This window comes from Apostichopus japonicus, chromosome 8, assembly GCF_037975245.1.
Source record: "Apostichopus japonicus isolate 1M-3 chromosome 8, ASM3797524v1, whole genome shotgun sequence".
NCBI classification, from domain to species: domain Eukaryota; kingdom Metazoa; phylum Echinodermata; class Holothuroidea; order Aspidochirotida; family Stichopodidae; genus Apostichopus; species Apostichopus japonicus.
Window position 1 is genome coordinate 41457213 of NC_092568.1, and position 22511 is coordinate 41479723.

General features: G+C 37.6%; 2 protein-coding genes across 2 annotated transcripts in view; both read right to left on the minus strand.

Annotated features, from left to right (window-relative positions):
* Window positions 1-2638: 2638 nt before the first annotated feature.
* On the minus strand, window positions 2639-10324 carry LOC139972050 (protein kintoun-like). The gene is made up of 3 exons (XM_071978930.1): window positions 8482-10324; window positions 6844-7008; window positions 2639-5994 (listed from the first exon to the last, which is right to left on the minus strand). Exons 1-3 carry the CDS (start codon window positions 10222-10224, stop codon window positions 5029-5031), a joined length of 2874 nt encoding a protein of 957 aa, XP_071835031.1. The 5' UTR covers window positions 10225-10324; the 3' UTR covers window positions 2639-5028.
* Window positions 10325-12348: 2024 nt separating this feature from the next.
* The window catches only part of LOC139972051 (Golgi resident protein GCP60-like), a 35769-nt gene continuing 25606 nt past the window's right edge, over window positions 12349-22511 (minus strand). Inside the window, exons 6-10 of the mRNA XM_071978931.1 lie at window positions 21334-21445; window positions 19762-19896; window positions 18804-19103; window positions 17256-18061; window positions 12349-17165 (exon numbers count right to left, since the gene is read on the minus strand). Of these exons, the coding sequence (XP_071835032.1) occupies window positions 17847-18061; window positions 18804-19103; window positions 19762-19896; window positions 21334-21445 (762 nt within the window). The 3' untranslated portion in view covers window positions 12349-17165; window positions 17256-17846. The remainder of the gene's footprint in view (window positions 17166-17255; window positions 18062-18803; window positions 19104-19761; window positions 19897-21333; window positions 21446-22511) is intronic.

A 22511-nucleotide genomic window follows, 5' to 3' on the forward strand; every position in this document is an offset into this window, starting at 1 on the left:
TACGAATATGTTAAAAAGTGAGATAATGGTCAATAATGTCGCCCTTGATCTCCTAAATTGGATATTTTATAGGTTACTTTAAGCCAGCTCCACCATATCATCTGGAAATAATTTTGAATTCACAACTGAGTCACTGGCGGATCCAGGGCCTTTGTTTGGGAGGGGCCAAAGTGGCATTAGAGTGATATGGGGGAGGGGTCTAAGGGGAGGGGGTGCCCCCCTCCCCTTTGGAAAATTTTCTATTGCTAGATGCCCTCAGATGCAAGTTGGTGCGACAAAAGTGTACAATGGTGATGTTAATTTACTTCTAAAAAAATTGTTTCCCAGGTGTAATTTTCTAAAATATTTATGAAACAAAGTTGGGATCATCCTTCTAAAGAAATTTTATTTCTCATAGGTTATAAATTTCTTACAACCAGCCTGTAACTGCAAAATGGTGTTATACTGTAAATCCTCATGCTCATACATTTACATAGCTCCCAACTCTTGAGAAGGCAAATGGTGGTCCATGCCACGAATCGCCGTCCTGGGGGAGGGGTATAAGGGGGAGGGGGTGTCCCCCTCCCCTTTTGAATTTTTTTGGAATCCTGGTGATGCCTACATGTAAAATGGTGGCACTTAGAAAGGCTTTTGTCACCCAAAATTTTCTGAGAAATATGCATTTTTTTGTGTGTAACATCAATAAATTGAATAGTAGGTGATAATTCATTCTTTCCCGTGGCATGAAAATGTTCGCTGCTCGCCCCAATGAAAAGAAATATAGGCTAATTTGAGGTTCAAATGATGCTGTTAAGGTTTTATACTCTATTATGCTAAATGCTAAAGAAATGATGGTAGCTAAGTCAAAATTTGATGCAAATTTTTTTATGCATACTTGACAATTACAATGCGGTTTTTTCGGACGCTTGTGCGGGTCAGCGGGTTTGGGTGTTAGAATGCGGGTCTAATTCCCGCGAATTGCGGGTCAGTTGGGAGCTCTGCATTTAATTTTAAACCAGAAAACGAAAAGGTTTAGACTAGTCTACCACTGCTATTCCTCTCGATTTTTTAATTTCCAATCATATGATTTAGCGGATGTTCGGAAACACTTTTTGGCTCACCTTTGGGGGGGGGGCATGGCCCCCCTTGCCCCCCCCCCCTTGGATCCGCCAGTGAACTGAGTCCGGGAGAGTACTTTTGTAGCACGCTAACTAATTTGGATGGGCGGAATATGATAACCTTAAACAAAACTACTGTATAAAAACTGTACCACTCAATTTTTCTGTTTTGGGTAGGCTCATATTTATATGTGCGTATTCCACAAGGCACGGATGGAGTCGGGTGGAGCTGGGATGGTTATCGCCTCTAATAATGCGTAAGCATATTGTTGGTAGTGCCTACACCATACCGTATTGGTTTATCATCCCGAAAATTGGGGGAAGCATAAAGAAGAACTGAGATGGGACTATGACAAACCCGCCTGAATATAACGATGTGGGTATTTAGGTTATGGCTATTAACTACTATATCCACGCTACGAACACCATACGTACTGACATTTTAACGCACAGCAGACAACCAAACCCAACTTCATTGCCGGGCGATTTTCTGTAGTATAGATTGCGCAGTCCTCCCAACAGATGTGGCGGTATATTAGGCGCAGTATCGATCCATCAACTGGTTCTCACGGTTTTCGTTTATCGCGAAGGTTTACCGACTCTCATGCACAAAAGGCAGAATAACAGCTTTACTGCACGAACCACATTTTGCAGATACCAAAGGTTGAAAGTTCAGTAGCTATAACCTCTATTATAGTGGAGAAACCACCATTGTTGTACGGCGAGTGAGGGCGGTAGGATGTTGCATCGTCCAGGGAGGGGAACTTCTTGTAAAATGTATACTATAAATGATACTAGATTTCCCAACTTTTTAAACAATTTTCGACTGTTAAGGTTGTACTATGACGAACATGTTATAAATTTATGTACTGAAGCCTACACTAGACATGTTTTAATGGTTCTACTGCCAGTTGGGGGGGGGGGGGGATTCATCCCCTGATCAAGTTTTCCTAGGGGAGGCTAAACTCCCAGAAATGTACACCTTTCACCTTTGTGGCCGATGGAGCCATGTTTGCTTGACGTGTGTGTGGGGTTGAAGGGGAGGGGGGGGTGAGGGATGAACTACTGCAGTTACGATATACAAAAATAATGCCTGAAGTTTTACCAGTAATGATCCCCACCACGTTCCAGACACATTCAGTCATGCTGCAGAGAAACCTGTTCAGTCCTAGTTAAAATGTTTACATAGCACCAAAATGAAATTCGTATAAGATAACAATTTTCGCATGAGATAACAATTTTTGGTTACTTTTCGATTTCTGGCAACGTGTGTTTACCCTCCTTGCCCATGTGACTGCACACTCGACTGGCATGGCGAAAAATAACTGGTTACAAAATGGAGGGCAATCTAAGCCACCTTCTAATAGGGACAAGTATGATGACTGGGGTATGGGAAGTTGGGAGAAGAGTCACAGGGTGAAGAGGGGGGCGGGGGGGGGGGGGGGCGACTGGGTGGCCGTTATTGATCACTGTTTACAAAACAGACAGCATTAACTGAATCTTTTGTTCACAATAAATGAGTTTGAATAGATGAAAGCAAATGCGATCTTCTTTTGTATTTTTCAAATAAACATTCACAGAAGTTGTAACTTTAGAAGAGAAAACACAGCTTTCATTTTTCAACACATTAGAAGTGTCCATTACCCATTAATATCTACCTTCTAGGAGGTTGCATTGGAAGTATTATTTCAACTAGGATATATAAAACAAATTTCAATGAAGATACAAGGTCATTGGTTAGATCAAGAAAGTAATCATGAATATATGACATCATGGGCTATTTATAGGTACTGAAGACAGCAGCAAGATCAAGGTTCTCGTTGCTTTTGGCACCTCTCTAACATAATGCAACACGGCCATTGTCTCAGTAAGTACCCAGGCACATTCTGTATGACAGCTATTGGAATGCATCTATTGGTCAAACTCATCTCAAAGAGGAAATCATGAACTTTTCTTACCTTAATCAAAACAAATTTCAGAAAATTCAAAAGAAAACTGTAACTACTGTAAGACCTCCACATCCAATTGAAATGTTTTCACGTAAGATATGTAAGGTTGTATCATATATTATAATCAACACTCAATGTACATTACTCTCTACATCAGAGTTTGGGGGGGGGGGGGAGCGGAGGGGCTCAATTCATAGGAACAAATAATGTCTCGTATATATGAGAAGTGCTGAACCAAATATCAAACGCTTAAATATATACCATTAGCATCCTGGCATGAACCCACAGCAGTCTCTAATATTACCAGTGTTGTGGTTGAGTGGATACAGCCAGTGGCATTTACAGCAGGATTTGATTCTGGCCGGGTCATATTGAGGTGAGTTTTTCATCCCGAGCAATCTACGGTTTTCCCATATGAAATGACCTTCTACATTGAAAAGATTCCAAATTTTAGTTAAAATGTTGAACTGGAGGGCCACTCAACCTGAAAACCATAAGCCCTTTAGGGACTTCTCCTACATTAACGGTCACTTTGTCTTCGTAAAGATAACTGCCTGATTATTATCATTATTATGAAAGGATGATTGTTGGCTGGCACAAAATTGACTTGGGTATCTTATACACAGTCACAAACCACTGTTATTGGTTCAGGTTGCAATTCTGCATCAGCTATTATCTTATACACAGTCACAAACCACTGTTATTGGTTCAGGTCACAATTCTGTATCAGCTATTTTCTTTGCGATAAATACAGCTTTAAACATCAAAGGCTCATCAATTAAATTGGAGGGATTATTTGAATCTTGGAATAACGACCAATTAGGTCAGTTTTATACTCCTACAAATAACATCATTACAATGCAATGAAAGCACCATAAATGTGTCTAGGTTACAAAAATGTGTTGGATGCCATCTAAGGGTGTTCTGTTGTTTATATGATGTAAAAAAATTATCTTTGCTTGAGTAAGGATAAACATTACACAAAAATTTGGCATCATCCTTTTCACATCCAATTACTGATTCATTTAGGACATTCTTTACAAAATCACAGCTGAAAATTATTGAATATAATCATCTCCTTCAGTAATCATGTGCTTGAAATACAAACTGCCAAGACCACTAATTAATCCCTTATTTGTATACGTACGGGGGTAAACTGACACCATGTTGGAATGAATCTAGATGAAATGAGATTAGCCTATCAGAGTAAATTACAGATGAGTTCAATCATGACCCAGTTTATTAAAAGTATTATTCTCGACGATTTGAATATGACTATATTGTTACAGGGTTGAAAGACACTGCAATGCATATCTGTCTAACAATTATTTCAGATTTATCAAACAATGTAATCACTTTGAAAATTTAATCTCTTGATGATCAAGGTTTTGTAAAGAAACTGTTATTTTTTCTCTGCAAATATTTGACTATCAATTAAATTGATATTTGTCCATTTTTCTAAAAAGGTTTTGAGTTATAAACATAGTAATTTAATACCATACAAAATCCAAGCCACAATCAATGCTCCTGAGTGGACAATACAGTTTCTAAAGGTATCTGTACTTGAAATATTAAATTGAGGAGTAGAAATAGAAAAGAAAAAAATTATTTACATCTTTGAGAATTTTGTAAATCCTTCTGCTTTCAATAAATCATTTTCAATTTTAAAAGTTTAAAGGGCTTGCTTCAAACAAAATTCATGAAGTGGTAACAAAAGTATTTTGGAACCAATTAACCCTGTCATAACTGTGTTTATCTTACAACCAATTTGCAAAAATAGAAATATTACCTTTGTGCTTGTTTATTTTGGCAGTTTCTTTTGGTCTTGTGCCTAAACTAATATTGAATATTGATAAACTATGACTATCCCAAACCTAAGAAGTACAATAGAAGAGGAAACAGGGAATGAAAAAAAAAAAAAAAAAGATAAAGGAAAAAGGAAAAAAGATTGAAAAAGTTCTTTGAAAATACTGACTGTTGAATCAGTCATCTAAATCAAACATGACGTCATTAGAGAACTCTACAGCACTCTGAGTACGGTGCTCTATCTTATCCAGGTCTGCCTCATCTTCGTCTGCCTTGTTACCATGACTACCAGTAGTCTGCTCCCCATCACCCACCTCTGCCTTGTGATGCCTCCTCTTGGTTACAGTTGTCCACTCCCCATCTTCTTCAGGCTCTTTATCCTCCTTCTCCTCATTTGCTTCCTGGTCATCAGGCATTGGACTTTCATCTCCATCACCTCCGGAGGATATTTCTGGACTTTCGGATGGAGTGACCTCTTCGGGTGGAGTGAACTCTTTGGCATTTGCAACGACCTCTGACTTTCCAATTTTATCATCTGCCTCTTTCGGTGACTGGACCGTAAACACTTCCTCATCTGGGTTTGTATCCTCCGAGGAACCCTCCATCATCAGGGCTTTCCTGGCCTTTTCCTTTCTTCTTCGTCGTGAGCCTTTGGACTTTTTATGCTTTCCTTTCGGTGAACTAAGTACATCTGATTCTGATTCGCTGCTGGACTGTCGGTAAATTGCTCTCCGAGGAGGGACAATATTCCAGAGATCTTCCTCACTATCCTCTCCTCCTTTGTACGACATAACCAACTCAGAGTCGCTACAGGTCTCTAGAGCGGGAGCTTTCAGCTTCTGTTTGGATCTACGGATATGAGGAGACTTCTTCCTTCCTTTACGACCCTGGAAGGGAACAAAGGTACCGACCACGACCTCATCGCTGAAACTCACCGACTTGGATGACCTTTGCCGCTTGTTCTTCAGAGAGCTTTTCAAGAGACTGTGAGGTGAGAGAGGAGTGACATCAGAAGATGAAGCTGCCTCTGAGATGCTGCTACTGCAGATATCAATGCTAAGCTCTGAATCAGCAGCAGCTTTAGCATCCTTGTTAGTATTCCTCTGCTTCTCCTCCTCCTCCTTCTCCTTATCAATGGTGATCTGCAAAAGAAGAGAAGCAAACAATTTATGTATAACAAGGTTCTAAAAGAGTTGACTGGGAAGGTTATTGCTTTAAGATGTTGTCACCAGTGGTGTGCACAGGATTTCAAAGTTTGGTGGAAAGTCTAAAATTCCCCTTACTAATTTTAGAGGCTCGATTTCAGGCACAAATCTTTTTGCATGGGCCAAAGGCGAATAAAACTCTTCATAAAAGGAGGGGTGTTGCCCTGGGTTCGTCGAAGCCAACAACATCAAATGGTGAATGCTGAGGCATAGCCGATAAATGAGTTCTCAAAGCAAGGCTGTGCAATTAAATACTGTAGATTGTTGTGTGACATTGAAAAGCAGGGACACCCAGAGGAGTGGTGTAATTCGTCCCTGACTGAATGTTAACATTTCCTCAACTGAACCATTTACCCCTGGCGGACAACAAAGGAGGGGTATGTTCCTCCCTGGCCACTGGATGGCTATGTGTTTTTGGGGAGCAAGGGATGCTTCATCTCTTGTTTAAGTAGAATCTTTTCACAAATTAGACCTAACTAAAAAACTATATACATATTTCATCGTCCTAAGAGGTCATTGGGGTTTATCATGCTAAGAGTTGCTTCAAGTTCTCATAAATACTTCCCTGAAGATTTAAATTTAATTAAAATGACCACACAGACAGTACTTTTGGTTGTGTTATTGCATAACTCATAGAGGTACAGTAGATAATTTCTAAGGGGCAATGAATGCTCATTCAATTTTTAGCAGGAGTTCAATTTCCTGGCATATTTGGGACTAGAGTGAATGGCCTTTGTATAACTTTATGAAATATGAACTGAGTAAAATCAAATTGGGCATGTTTACCTCAAATTCAACATCCAGATTGCTGGAATGTGCCCCATCATCACTTGGAATGACTTTTACTGACTTCAAGTCAGTTTCTTTGAATTCTTTTCCTTGCTTCTGGTTGTCCAGTTCCAGGTCATCAATGCATTTCTCGATGCTACTTTGTGTCGTAAATGTCTTCATCTGTGAATCAAAAGAAAGACCAGAAAGCTGAATGGCTAAAGTGATTCCTTGCTCATAGGTAATATATTTTAAGTAATGTGGTTTCAAATTGACATGTCCTCATTGTGAAGTTACTGTGTTTACACTTAGATATAGAATGTTTAAGATCCATGGGCATTGACTTACAGTACATTATTGTGAACCATGAATCACAGAATGAGTCATCAAAGTTTTACCTCTGAGATATCATGTTTACAAGGCACTCACAGTTTGACCTCATGCTCTCTGTTGTACTCACCACATTACTTAATAATAGAAGATCTAATGGATTGATGTTATGTTAACATGGTCATAAATCAGTTTCTTACATTCAATTTTGGCATTACATGCCAGATATACTGTACTGTAGGATCCCATACATGTTTTCTTGTTTACAAGGTTTTCACATTTTGACCTCTATGACCTCATATGACATTTGACCTCTGCCAAAAACAACAGGGTTCTTCTACTCAATACAGGGCACCCACACACCAAGTATGTGATTCATCAAAGTTCCCTTTGTGAGATATCCTGTTCACAAGGCTTTCACAGTTTGACATCTGGTTATCCCAAATGACCTTTGACCTCCACCAAAAGCAATACAATTCTTGTACTCATTATGGGGCATCCATATGCCAAGTTTGAGATTCCTCAAGATTATGCTTCTTGAGATATTGTGTTCACAAGCAGCATCACATATACACGCACGCACACACACTACAGTAAACTAACACACACATACACGCCATCACCATCACATAGATTCCTTTGCCAAGGAACTATAAAATGGAAGAAGTGAAACTGATGATAACAAGAAAAGAAAAAAAAAACACTCATGTTGTTTTACTTCTTTCAGTAGAAACCCACTGATTACATGTAGGACTAGAATTCAAAGTACTGTCTCAAGAAGCCCAAGAGGTTCAACACAATACTGCATGTGAGCTGTCATGGCACTACAGTAAGACAAGAGAGTGTGCAGCAATAAATGATATCATAAATCCAATGTGATGTTTAATGAAAACTATAGTACCTAGCTAGAAGGCTTGAACATAGCAGTTTGTCCCCTAACATGTTAGAAATTTAAGGGGCTACACTATACTTCTTAGCTTCAAAGAAATGAAGAGATGGCTTGAACAAGCTTCATTCATCCAACCACTTCACAGATCTGGAAATTTATGTTCTGTCCTTAGTTTACTATTAATGCTCCCCCTCCCCCCCCCCCCGGCCCCCTCTTACTGGTCGGTCCGAGAATGTGTTTACAACATATTTAATTCTCCTGAAAAGGACGGTTTTGCGATGAAATCGGTTAAATTCATCACCTGTCATATAAAACTCCAGATTCATAAATGTCATCCTTTTTAAGTCTAGTATGATTTCATAATGGTCATCAACAGAAATGTATTGCTACAGCAACAAAGATTTACAAATAAAATGGTAAATCTCCATTGCAATTACCTGTAAGTTTCCTTTACTTGGTCCAGCTTGGAATGACTGCAATTCTCCAATAAATCCTTCTTCTTTATGGAGTACTATGACCAAGTTACAGCTGCTGACATTGTAGGTAACAGAACCCATCTTTGAACCATCAGGAAAAGACAGCTGTAGGCCATAGAGGGATTCTTCATCTTCATTTGCCTTTGAGGCTCGAAAATGAATCCAACAATCTCTTCCATCTTTGGACAATTGAGTTTCCACAGTTGCAGGCATTACCGAAGGAACTTCCATAATTACTGAAATTGAACGATCACTTTGATGGAAGGAAAATTCTGGCAAAAGAAAAGTCTCTTTAAGGGAATTTGTATCCTTTTCTACCTCAGCAGTTTGCTCGTCCAATTCATGGTCTTCTTGAGGCATTGTAGATCCCTCTATGATTTCAGTTTGCTTTGTTTCACTTGGAGAGTTTTTATAATTTTCCTGCTTTGGATTCCCAGCAACAGTGCAAGCATTTTCATTTTGTGCTGCTACTTTATTAGTTGAGGGGCTGATCTCTTTCACCTCTTTATTTTCCTCCCTGCTGTTCCCATCCATCATTTCCTCTACCAATGGCTTGTCATCAATCAAACTAGGTGCAAAGGATGGTAAAGCTAGTATGTCTGGTGGTTGGACAGGAAGGGTAACAACCATGCATGATTTGCTTTTGTCAAACTTGGCACTCCCATTGTCTTCATCAACAGGGAATGGTAAGGGTATATCCAACCTGTAAGCTGCTGGTTTAGTGCTCTCTAGATAAAGCCGTTTCTCAAAGACATCAAGTTGTATGCCACTTGCCGATTTAAGGAGAGGTAGATCGATACGTACTACCAGCTCTTGTGGGCGAGTTGATGGTCTTGCATCAGGTGCATTGACAAATTGCTGCATGTCCAAGACACCACGGTGGGTCATCGTGTACTGAGGTGTTGTTGGACCAACAATTTTACTATTACTACTTACATTTCCCCCATTTTTTAACGTTCCTTTGCACTGAGCACCTTCATTTCTGGAAGATAAACTATCTGCTTTAACAGTTTTATTAGCATTGATATCTGTGCTTGGACTCTCATATGGATAAGGCAAGTCAAGGGCAGACACACCATCCACCTTGGCTGATGGACCCTCGGAATTTGCGGTTCGAATGACTGTAGTGGACATTCTGCCTTTGTATTTCATGTTCTGCAATTGCTTGACATTATTTCTGTCCAATTTTACTTTGAATTCTCTTTCAATTCCATCCATTGCTGTATCTTTAATCATGTTTAGAAATCGAGGGTCTTTTTCAGCTGCTGTGAAACAGTCCGGGTGAAAGACACAGTCGAATACTGTACATTTCTTGCCCTCTTTATTAACATCTTCTCTACTAGGAGATAAACTGTGTGGGATAGACCACTGGTAACCTGAATGGCCATTCTGCTCTGTGAACTTAGATTCTGGCTTACCTATGTTTTCATTTTTGCAGCAATTTATGAAAGCTTTCTTATCCCCATCAACACCTGTTTTCAGAACGAACGCTGGTTCAGGGTTGATAAATTTAACGTCCATACCTCGATTTCTTTCCAACTCCGCTATCTCATCTTCATACCGTTTCCGATTTTCAGGGTTGCTAATTTCCTCAGCGTATTCGACAAACATTTTACGGAACTTTTCATCTTTCAATGCCTTCTGCAACCGACCAAGTTCTTCGTTAGTGATGTCAAGATCTTTCAAAGCCTCATTAGATGCCATTTTCCTAACTTTTCACGATGTTTTGTCTTCTCGAAAGTTGAGCATGAAATTACGGTTGTACTTGCGGCACAGTACTTGTGAGTTATGTGTCTGTTGTAGTTCCACGATGCTCTATTGTTGACAAAACACAACAGTACCTGGTTTGTCTAGACTATGTACCACAGCCGTTTCTATCGATTTGGCAAATTTTGAACACAGCAGACGATGCTAGAACTTTCTGTAATTTCAATGTTTCGGTTTTGCGTGAAAAAGTTGATTTAGAATCCAACTCAATCTTAAAGGATTGTTTCTCATTTGGAGCTAAAACAAAAAATACAAACAAAGGGCATAAACACTCCGTGAGCGACTGTATATTATATTACGCACACAACGATTTTGAACACGCTGAATGTAGGTTTTGGGAAGGGTACACTAAACTGGCGAGTATATGAGCTATTTATTTTCACCATGAAAATATAATTAGAAAACAGTAGGAAGTGAAAAGTTTAACTCTTACAACTATCATGTCTTTTGAGCTTTAGTATCTCACACACTGCGTATAGATGATAAATGAGGTGGGTTTTTTTTTTGCTTTCGTGTTCAGGATTATTTACTTTTTTGCTTTTGGTAGGGAGGGCATGGAGGAAGCTCTAACTTGTAATCACAAGTATATTTCTAACATGAAACAAAGATAATGGCTGGGTTTCCTTCAATAAAGTCAATCTCCATCAAAGCAAGGTTTTAATTTGGTCAAGAAGTTCATCATGTAAATAAGGCGATTTCCCAGCCTGGCCAGTTTCTTTTGACACAGTAAGATGTCGCACAAAATAATAGAAAATGATGTGACCTTTTTCTTTTGGAGGGAAGGGTTTAGGACTTTTATTTCAGTGGTTACCTATTCCATAACTACAACATGACGTATTACTTCCAAGGGAGCAGTCAAGAAGGATTTTGTTAATTTCTAATGCCATATGGTTTCATTAATTATTACATACATCACTATATTGAATAACTGAACTAATTATGACAATGTTTCAAACAATGAAACATATTTCTCTCACCACAAATTTGCAATGAGCTAATTGGCTTGGCTTACCCTAGTAAATGAAAAGAACTCCACTGTAATGTTTATTATACAAACTATGTTAGGCCTGGGTACAACTATCATGTAAGTGTAAGTCTAGGCTAAGCTTTGGTGTTTGTTTTAACAATCAACAGCCTTTGTTGAGGTGTATGACATTAATGTAACATTGTTACGCTCAAATGTATTTGCCCTGGTGAAAGACAATGCATATAGCAAAAGAAATAAAATAAAAAAATGTTCAATTAAACAGTGCATCTATAGGCATAAAATTAATTTTGTAGACCGTTGAAACACTGCTTTTAGTCCAGGTTGTTTGTCTTTATAATGTTGAGACATGCCCCTTTAAACAGCTGCTGCGATGAATCAATTCAGTGAAGTGCCTGGATTATATAGTCTATAATACACAAACCATTAGTTCCTCAGATGCAACTCAAAACTCAATAAGACTAAGACAACCTTCTTGGCCTCATATCACATGATCACAATGTTTTACAAATGTGTGAAGGACAAATGGTGTTGAATGTCAGTCACCCAAGGATGCAGCCCCCCCCCCCAAAAAAAAAAAAACCCATGTTGTATTTGATATACTGTAGTAGCATTTTAAGAAGCATATTAGCAATTTAGCATAGTTTTAATCATAAATAGTTAATACCTTGAAATCTAGAGGAGCTATAGCTACAGAAACATATCACGACCAACTTATTCTACCTCAAGATATCCTTTAACCAATCAGGTAATCAGTTTACCAAAAACAACTTGTGGCCAGTAAACTCAAATTGAGAAAAATGAAGAACCAGAAAAAGAATGAATTTCCAATACTTGTGTTGTATTTTACAGGCTTAGCAATTCATATAATACAGATATATGTCTGTGAACAAAGCACAAATTCAGTGGCTCAAGAGTTACAGATATATAATCTCACATTTCATTTATAAAACCAGCTTAAAAGAAGAATGAAAAAAATGAATGAACATTTATCTAAATGTAACAAAAATCTCAGTATATTTCAAATTACTACCAAAGACCAAGTTGTACAAGAACCCATTTATTTCTTTTCTCTCTCTATCTCTCATTTTTGGCCTTATTTCTAACTGAGCAATTACCTGCAGTGATAAAATAAGTCAACCACTTGATCTGGTCTTTACTATTCATTATGAGTTGAAAGGACAGATATGCTTTCATCCTCATCGGATTCAGCATCTTGTAAACTCATGCAATTATTATTTGAACTGACCGGAAATTGTTTCACAAGAATTGTACATGCTGCACAGCAGATGAAAGGAGAACAAAATTCAACCAACTCTTGAAGACCAAAAAAAAAAATAATTTATTATGGCCAATGTGACGTTGCTCCATGGATAATAATTGCAAGAATTAATAGCCTCAAGGAAAAAGGAATCAAGAATCAAACTGGTAACTATGGTGATATTAATAGTTGGCAGTGACTATAAATGTGTACATAGTATTTCTTTGGCCTATTCAGAGGGACAGAGGATTCGCAGGGTCATATTTCATGACATCACACATCATTAATATTTGTACACTTTGGCGATTAGAAAAAGCTCTGTTTTATATCACTACTACAGTAACATGAACACAAATTGTTTGCTTCTTAGTATCCTCAGAGAAGTTTTAGCCATAGAGAGCTGTCTGCAAACTTAATTACTTCCAATTCACTTACACCAACTGTTTTACATACAAAGAGTACTTCAGAAGGCAAAGGAATTCATAGAATCATTGCATTACTCATCTCTGACTCCTCCAAGTGTGCCTGTCTGAGTATGTAAATAGATGCAATGACATAGCCTAAATGTAGGCTGTCTCACTATACATCCTAGCAATAAGAAAGACAGCCAAACCTGTTTCACTATTCATACTAGCAATGACATATAGCCTAGGCTGTCTCACTATACATAATAGGAAAGACATAGCCTAGGCTGTCTCACCATACATATTAGAATCTGTTGCCAAGTTATTGAGAGCTGTCAGTAACAGTAGGGCTCAAGAATGAATTCATGAGAAGGGCAAAACTTTGCTTTATAAGATGCTCTCAGTTCATGAATCATCGCGACAATGTTATGATATGTTTTAAATTGTTTTAGACTGTTCATATTCTTCCAGAATCTACTATTAAAGCTGCCAAACTGCTTTATTTCAGTCCTGTTCATGGACACATTTTTATTCTTTTGTCAGTGTCGATACCATGTACTGTTTTTAGTTATAAATGAGACCAGACCAGCATACCTTAGGTAATTTCAAGTGTACATCAACAATATCTACTTATATTTATTGTAGAACATATCAATTCAACCTTCTTTCCTTAGTGCAATATATATATATACACACAGTAAAGCTAAACAAACATAAATTAACACTACCCCACTCCCCTTTAAAGGTCCATATTGCATTTATCTGGAATTTTTAGCACTCCATTGTCACTTACATTCACATTTACATTTTACATATCAGCAACTTGCAATTGATGAAAGTGAGGTTACTGTGATGGATTTTTAACTCGGGGAACCCTAATTAATAAGTACTTAACCTTTTCGTAAAATTATACAATCAAGTCATCTCTATCACGTGATGTCAGACTATAACAAACTGACTGTTTTGCTCATTTAATACGTACATTGATGTACTAGGCCTATATTACTAGATGTAACAGAGCCATGCATTTTAGCAATTTCCCTTACACGTAACGATTACTGCCGATCAAAACCTCCAAAAGAAGAAAAGAAGCTCTGAATAGACGTATAGAATAATTCATATCACGTAATGAAGCTCTCGTTAACATGAACGAGCTAGCTAGCATAACAAAGGTAATTTTAGGTACATTATTGGCATCCTAAACGTACTATTAGTGTAGTAATGAGTAATGTTAGCTGGTGTATTAGATGCTTGTGAAATGAAAATGCAAGGCGAATAAATGCAATATATAATAGACTAGACTTCCGCTTTAGTCCTAAGGCATTAGGCCTTCAATAAAATCCATGGTATGTTATGAAACTATCGCTGTTCTCAACATTTTAGTTTAACGTGTTGTTCAAACTGACCAATCAGTCTGTGGGTTTTTTCTGACACATCCTTGACAACACGTTATAGTCATTGCCAACTTTGAGCTTGGATTTTCTGTAAACTAATGAAAGTTTTAGTCATGATATTTGTTTGTATTGTACAGTTAAGTTTCATTTTACATTCGATGGGTTTAATTTCTAATTGAAAAGCCAGTAAGTGTTGCTAAATAAACTTTCAACACAATATGTGAGCTCACTTTATAATGTTCATATATGACTATAATGTGCTGTACTGTGTACATATATAAATATATTGTTTGCACACTTATACAGTATATGCGACGGTCAGTAATCCAGAATTTTTAAACGTATTGCTCAGTACTTAAACAACCCGACGTGACCTTTATGCATATGTAGTAGAGAGAACATTTATAGGCATGGCTTATTGTTGAATAATTAGCCATTATGCTAAAGATGTTCATCCTTTTTGCTAAATTTTGTATGATTCGAGACATTTTTCGCAAAATATGTTAGGGACATGTTTGGAATAACGTAAGGATCACAATTAATGGTATGCAGGGGTCACTTTGGGGGGATACATAAATGCAATATGCTCCATTAATGCTTGTAAAATGATACAATTAAACAAATTAAATTGTAATTTCATCTTCTGTGAAACTTTAAATTTTCATTGAAAGAAAATTTGAAAATGCCTTAAATTTTTACTTCTTTATATTAGTTTCCTTTTCCTTTTCTTGCTTTCATTTGCCTGGTTTTATTGTAAATTTAGTTTACTCTTGAGGTACAAGGAGAAGAAACCTCATGTGATATGCAAATAGATAAAACTACTACATAACAAGGTCACATCTAAATCATAATGTCATTTCCATGTCATAGATACTAGATTATGTACATTCTATGAATTTAAGATCAGACATTTGAACGGAAAATGCTGAGTGAACTAGCTGGTTTACTCTTTTCAGCAAACTGTCTTTTTCATAAGACATACCTCTGTATACAATGGTGTAGCTAGGTGGGTGCAAGCTCCCAGGGCCCAGTGTCAAGGACCGAAAGATATGACATGTCTCTGTATACAATGGTGTAGCTAGGCAGGTGCGAGCTCACAGGGCCGAGTGTCAAGGACCAAAAGATATGACGTATCTCTGTATACAGTGGTGTAGCTAGGGGGGTGCGAGCTCCCAGGGCCAAGTGTCAAGGACCGAAAGATATGACCACCAACCAGCTGGAATACCAAAATAACCATGAATGTTACACTTGGAGTGCTTACATCTCCTGCAATACTTGGAAACTTTTTTCATTGAAAAAAAAAGTTGAAAAATACCTTAATTTGGTACTTCTTTATATTATTTCCCTTTCCATTTTTTGGCTTTCATTTGCCTGGTTTAAGTGCAAATTTAGTTACTCTTGTGGTACAAGGAGAAGAAAACTCATGTGATATGCAAATAGATAAAAGCATTACACAGCAATGTCACATCTGGAAAATTTCTTTTCCATGTAACACTCATAGATAATAGATTATGTACATTCTATGAATTTAAAATCAGACACTTGAACAGAAAATGCTACATGAAATGGCTGGTTTTCTCTTTTCATAAGACCTATCATTTTTTTCATAAGACATATCTCTGTGTACAGTGGCATAGCTACCAATCAGCTGAAGACAAGTTTCAAAATCAGAACATTCTATTCATCTTCTTTTGTCTTTAATACTGTTCAGCACCACAGTACTTAATGTCCTCTGACGATACCCACCAAACTGGAAACTCAAACGAAACCCTGTCCTTAACAAAGAAAGTAAAGATTGCCATACCATGACATCAGAGTGATACCAAATATAAACTCCCCACTCAAGCCCAAACCATCATTGGGCTGAGGTAAATGTGGACTCTCCTTTGGGGCCCATTCTTATTGCTGCACAGAGGTCGGGCTGCTCCTTGCTATGCCACTGGCCGTTATATGCTTACTAATAAATGACTTTTTAACTTTTTAATAGTTTCCCATGATTCATATCACATTTTTATTTGAAAATCCCTCTTAGAACATTCTCAGGAACTAAACTCGAAGCTAGACTGATTCTACAGTTTAGACAGGTTATAACCAAACAATTGAGAGAACGAAAACGGTTTGGACAAATACAAACATACAAACAGATTCATCACGTAAATCTCACAAATTTGAATGTAGGACTAACTCTAAACATTGGTGGGCTAAGACTGGCAGATGGAATCAACTCAAATACAAATCTAAGCTTATTTCAAGATGATAATTCTAGTTAGCTAGATCTAGTTGTACGAAAACTCACACCAGACTCAATCTTGAAGTCTGTTGAAACTTCTTATACATTATTTTCCCCTTTTATATATAATCAATCAAACTATTGAAGAACAAACTAACATATGAAATGGGTCATAAACCCATTAAATTAATCCAAAGCCACATGAGCAATGGTCTACTTCAATGCATCAACAGGCTGCATCTAAAAGTAGTTTTTACGAATATTAATAAGTTTTCAGTTACATTTAGGCTATTTCCAAACCCCAACAGTTTTTCTACTATTCTGCAATGCACCATTGAATTAATTCCAAAAATGTAATGGTTTGTTCCTACAGTGCTCTACACCTAGGAATTCATTTCAAACCACATATGTTTTTGTACTGCTCTGCACCATAGAACTCATCACCATATATGAGATGTCATTTGTTTTCAATCAACTTCTTCAGAACATCTGATCATATTTATTTGACAACAACAAATGTATGAACAGAGCTATTGATCTATCATACTCTGACTTCACAAGTGCTTGTTGCATATGTGTAAGATAAACCACTGACTAGCATAACCTCCCTTCATCTCCCGAATGCACCCCTCCCCCCCCCCGCTTCACAAGTGCTTGTTGCATATGTGAAAGATTAGCCACCGACTAGCATAACCTCCCTTCATCTCCTCAATGCATTCCCCCCTCCCCCCCCACCTTGCTTATCCCACACCAGTGTTTTAGTAAGGGCAAAAACAGGTTTACTTTTACACAAAGCATTGCAAGGTGTGAGCAGATTGATTTACAAGTTGGCAGCTGTCATACAACACACACTCTCTCTTTGCTAGGTGGTGACTAACAGATTTATTAAAGTTTTGCCTTAAATATCTCAGTGCATACACAAACAAAACCAAGCACTGTTCATTGCATGTTTACTTCAAATTATCTAACTACATACTGGCTTTAACTATCATAATAATAATCAAAAATAAAAAAGTGCCAAGATGGTATACTAACCAATACAAACACTGGTAATGAAACAAAACATCTGTCCGAGTGTACAGTTAAGGTGTTGGCTATGATATCTTTTTGGAGAGGTTTGCCTGTAAAATCCCTTCATAGGACCTTTATTACTTTTATTATCATTCAATATCTATCTGCAAGGACAATACATACTGTTAGATTTAACTTGAAGTAATTGAAGCATACATCAACTTTAGTGGTTCACATTAATTATCTCTCTGGGGTAGCAATCTGACGCTGGTTTTTATGTTGGATCGTCCTTTGTATAGTAAACCCGGTAGTAAAGAGTCTTTGATCGAAACAGAGAATAAGAGTTGTCAAATTTCAGAAGATAAACGCCCCGTCCAGGATACTTGTGGCAGCCAGCATAGACCTCTTGATGACAATCTCTGCGATAGATGGCGATCACTTCATCCAGGGGTGGACCGTCATTCTTAGAGCCTCGTTCTGGGTCTCCACCTATAGATTAAAGACACAGGTAATTAAACCTACACAAACTTTCAAGAAATACGGATAAATGTTAACTTTTATCAATGAAATGAAGTTTCAAAAAACGTAATATAACAGCCAGTGTTCCTACCCACTCAGAACCAGCAGAGGAAAAATCTCTAACAGTTCATGACAGGATTGATCTCCAAAACAAACAATACCTCCCGGCCTAAGTATGCAAACCTAAAGCTGAAAATTGATGCATTGAGTGTTTGAGGTTAGCTGCCAACAAGAACTTGGCTTGTATACTTAAGTTTGTTAGCTCTTACAGTTTATTCAAGCAGTCATCAAAAAATGAATATGCTTTCAACTAAATGAATGCTTATAGACCAGACGAACCTTCTTACACTACAACAACAATAACTATAACATTTATAGCAGATAATATCCTAACTAACAAAGTGTCAAGACCTCCCAAGTAGTGGTTTGTTTATCCTCAGAACATGTTCTTTTTACAGCATATGAGGAATACTTAAGGCATTGTTGTATCATTTACATTTTTTGGCCCAAATTGCAGATGGGATTGTAAATCACATAGTTGTGTGCTAGGCACCCTAACTATGCATCATAAGTTTGGAGAGAGTGAAATTTATTATCCTTTTTTCATTAATATTTGCTCTACCCACTAAACACGAGGGCTTGGAAGTAGCATGAGGGATTCCATGATCTTTTAATCTGATGGAATGGCTACATCTGGGAGGATGGATCTTACCTTCTTCATCATCCTTAAAGTCCTCTTCATCTTCACTCGAGTCACTGACATGAACACTGATTGCATTGCTGGCTGACTCTGACCACTCAAAGTACAAGCCAAACCCTATGTCATAGTAGTCTGTGGCAAACTCCCAGAAGATGTATTTACCCTCGTTATGCGTGGGGACTCGAACTGTTACCGTCTCTCCATGTCCAACTTTAATCACTGATTCAGAGTCTTTAGCCAACTGGGATTTAAACTTGGTAATATCGGCATGAGTCCAACTAGATGCTTTGGCAATATCTGGAAGGTTCTCATCTGAAAAATTATAAAAATAAATTAACAAATTTGACCTCATCTGGAAGCAGGAAACATGCCTGAGAGAAACCTGCCTAGGAAGATCCGAGCAAAGCATCTGCAGGAACCCAGAGAGATTTACGATGGAGGGGTGGGGGGGGGTGGGAGAGGGTTTGGATGAGGAGCAGCAGTGGTGCTGAAACTGTCACCCTGTTTCTGTCAACAAAATAATTCAGTGTAACAATTAATAACTACATAGTTAGACATCTTAAATGTATGAGCAGATCTTTTCTTACAACAATAACTGGCTATTAGTGGACAAAGCGTGGCCATATGTTTTAATTACTTCTGCTAATCAGCCAACCTGTACCCTAGTCAGCTAAAGTGATTGCAGGCTTCCTATCATTGACTTTAATGTTTTATGAACATCAAGGTTAGATTTGTAATACCTGTCTTTGGTTTAAAGCTTGAATATCCTTACTTAACATTAACCTGATGAAGATCCATGATGTAACATGTACCTACCATTGCCATTGACTGCACCATCTGGTCCTTGAGTGGGGCCATTGTGTAAGGGATTGCTGGTTCTTGTAATACCTGTCTTTGGTTTAAAGCTTGAATATCCTTACTTAACATTAACATTACCCTGATGAGGATCCATGATGTAACATGTACTTACCATTGCCATTGACTGCACCATCTGGTCCTTGAGTCGGGCCATTGTGTAAGGGATTGCTGGTTCCATTGACAGGGAGATCCCCTAATTGAATGTTTTGAAAGTTCTGTGCCAATCCATCTACACCATCAGCCACTCCTGTATCAACAACAAAAATATCCCAAAATAGAGTTAAAGACTGTATGGATCATACTATACAAATTTCATGACCTTTACAGATCAAGATGTATTCCCAACAAGTTTGAAACAGAAAGAAACCCCCAAAACATACTCGATGGGGAGTGGGTGGTGTATTTTATAGGCACTGATCACCCAATCCTTGACCGAAAGGTGTTCATCTGCCATCTGGATGCCCGAACTGTTCTGAATCTCTGGATGCTTTAAGTTAAGTTTATGTATGTGTGCACACCTCCCACCATACCGCTTAGGTGTGCTTTTGGGGTGAGGGGGAAAGCGACCCCCCACCCGTCAGTAGTTCCTAAGCTGCTGTAAACCACTGATTGGCCCATGTGGATTTCTCTTATAGTGCCTAATAGCCTATATTAGCTCTTGACTTATGTCAATCTTCATGGGCTCTTGTTCACTCTAGCTTTTATAAAAAAACTACTAAAAAAAAAAAACTAACTTAACATTTCTCCTTTTCCGTTTGCATGATATTAATATGGAAAGGCCTCTGTGTGACAACATTTTCAGAATCAGTTTTTAATGAGATGATATTGACCTATATTTGACCTTATTATGTATACGGTGCCTTACTTGTATGTTATTTACAACTGCAAGTTGGTAAGAAGCAAAAATAGCTACTTCAACATAGCACAATGCATCGTATCAAAACCTACCAAGTAGTTTTCAAAATATAACTGCAATTGACCAGCCTATGACATCCATCTTTAGCATTAACATTAGACTTCTAGAAATAAAAGCTTTTTAACTGAAACGTTGTCAAGCAGACACCTTTTCATGTCACTGTTAATAATCGCCAAATGTAAATCTGGTATTTCAAGGCTTTTGACATTTCTTCATCATTTGAAGAGAAAGCTAACTAGCCAAGCTTATAAACTGTTCTAAAAGTTCTGGGACTTGAGTACTTAAATGTAGGAGAGATAAAACCACAATCAATGCTAGAATGAATCTGCTTTAAGAATAAAATGCCACCAGCAAAATGAAATTAAAATTTGAATTTTAGTTTAATGAATCCACCCATTCTGCATACTAACCTTTCGGATTTTTTTATATATAATTTTGTGTATAGTTCCATGGGCTGGTATTTAATAGCAAACACATTGCTATTGCTGCATGCAAAAAGCACACCTGTCACAATATATCTAAACAGCTGCCAGTGTGCATTTAGTTGGACCATTCAACATACTACTGAATAGCAATAAAGCTATGGTAAATAATTGATAATGGTGGAGGTTAGCATGTCTCTCCTCATGGATGATTTGCTTGTATAACAACAATAATTAATTCTGGCATCTTTACCACAGTTTAAGGGATTTTAGTACAGGTAGGCTGTAAATGTTATCATAAATACAGTAATAACAGAGGGAGGAGAGGCAGGGGTAGAATACCAACCATTAGCATTATCATCAGGGTTCTCCATCTGTGTAGAGCCCTGCTGCTGTTTTAATTGTTGTATATACTGCTGGTAGTAGTATTCCTGCAACTGCTGTGTGTATGCTTGTTGCTGCAATGAGAACAAGAGAAAACAAGTTTGAACACAGAGAAGTCTTCCACAAATGAAGCACCGTCTAGTTTAGTCTGCAAATTGCAAAATCAATTCCAAATGGTTGAAACTAAAAAGTTTCTGGGACTTTCATTATGCCTATAAAAGGTGCACACAGACCCTGAGTGAAACAATAATGAACACATTGTGACATCACATATAACAAGGTGACCTTATCTTCCACAGGAAATTTCGGACCATGATATTGATGTTGACCACATCATGCTGATACAATGGGCTAGTTACCTACAATGTACGTTTAAAGTGTTGGAATATTAATCGCCTCTCAGTATTTTGGTGGTTCTCTGTTTCAAGGATGATGGCCATGTGAAATGCTCATCCAGAAACAAGTATTTTTTCTAAGGTATAAATCCAATAGAAAACCAAACAAACTTGAGGGTAACTTGAAGGTAACTGGAAGTCTCATTATTTGTTGCTAAGTGCAACAAGATGTTTTATTCATGTGAATCACAGGATACAAGTACAACATTATTGAATAATCTGGGATGCCTTTACATATGTAGAATCCCTGCATAGTCCAGTTAAAGCAGAACTATGAATGGAAGGACAAACAGGTAAAATTGAAATTATTCAGGGCTTTTGAACGTATTTTGAATATATTAACAGTCTAATCAGGGTTCTGTTTTGATTGATAATGTACTTGTTAAAACAGAAAGCCAGCAGGCTTAGTGATTCCTGTACACAATGTCCTTGCGCAAAATGTCATGTTGAAACCCATAGCTTATTACTGGCCACTCTCTAAGAACAAAGCTTTTTGAGGGATAAAATTCTGCCTCCGGCAAGGAATATAAGATGAGGCAAATCAAAAGCCAAGTTATAATTGGTGCTTTCTACTTTACATACCAAGTGCAAAACCATCCTTGAATTTATAGTTTTAAAAGGCACAATTTACAAGTATTTACCATATGTACATGAAATATGCAGTGTAAGGGTGGCAAACTACTTAACTTCTGTTATGAGAAATATAGATGAATCCATTACAATTCTGAAAAGTAGTGTTTTTAGT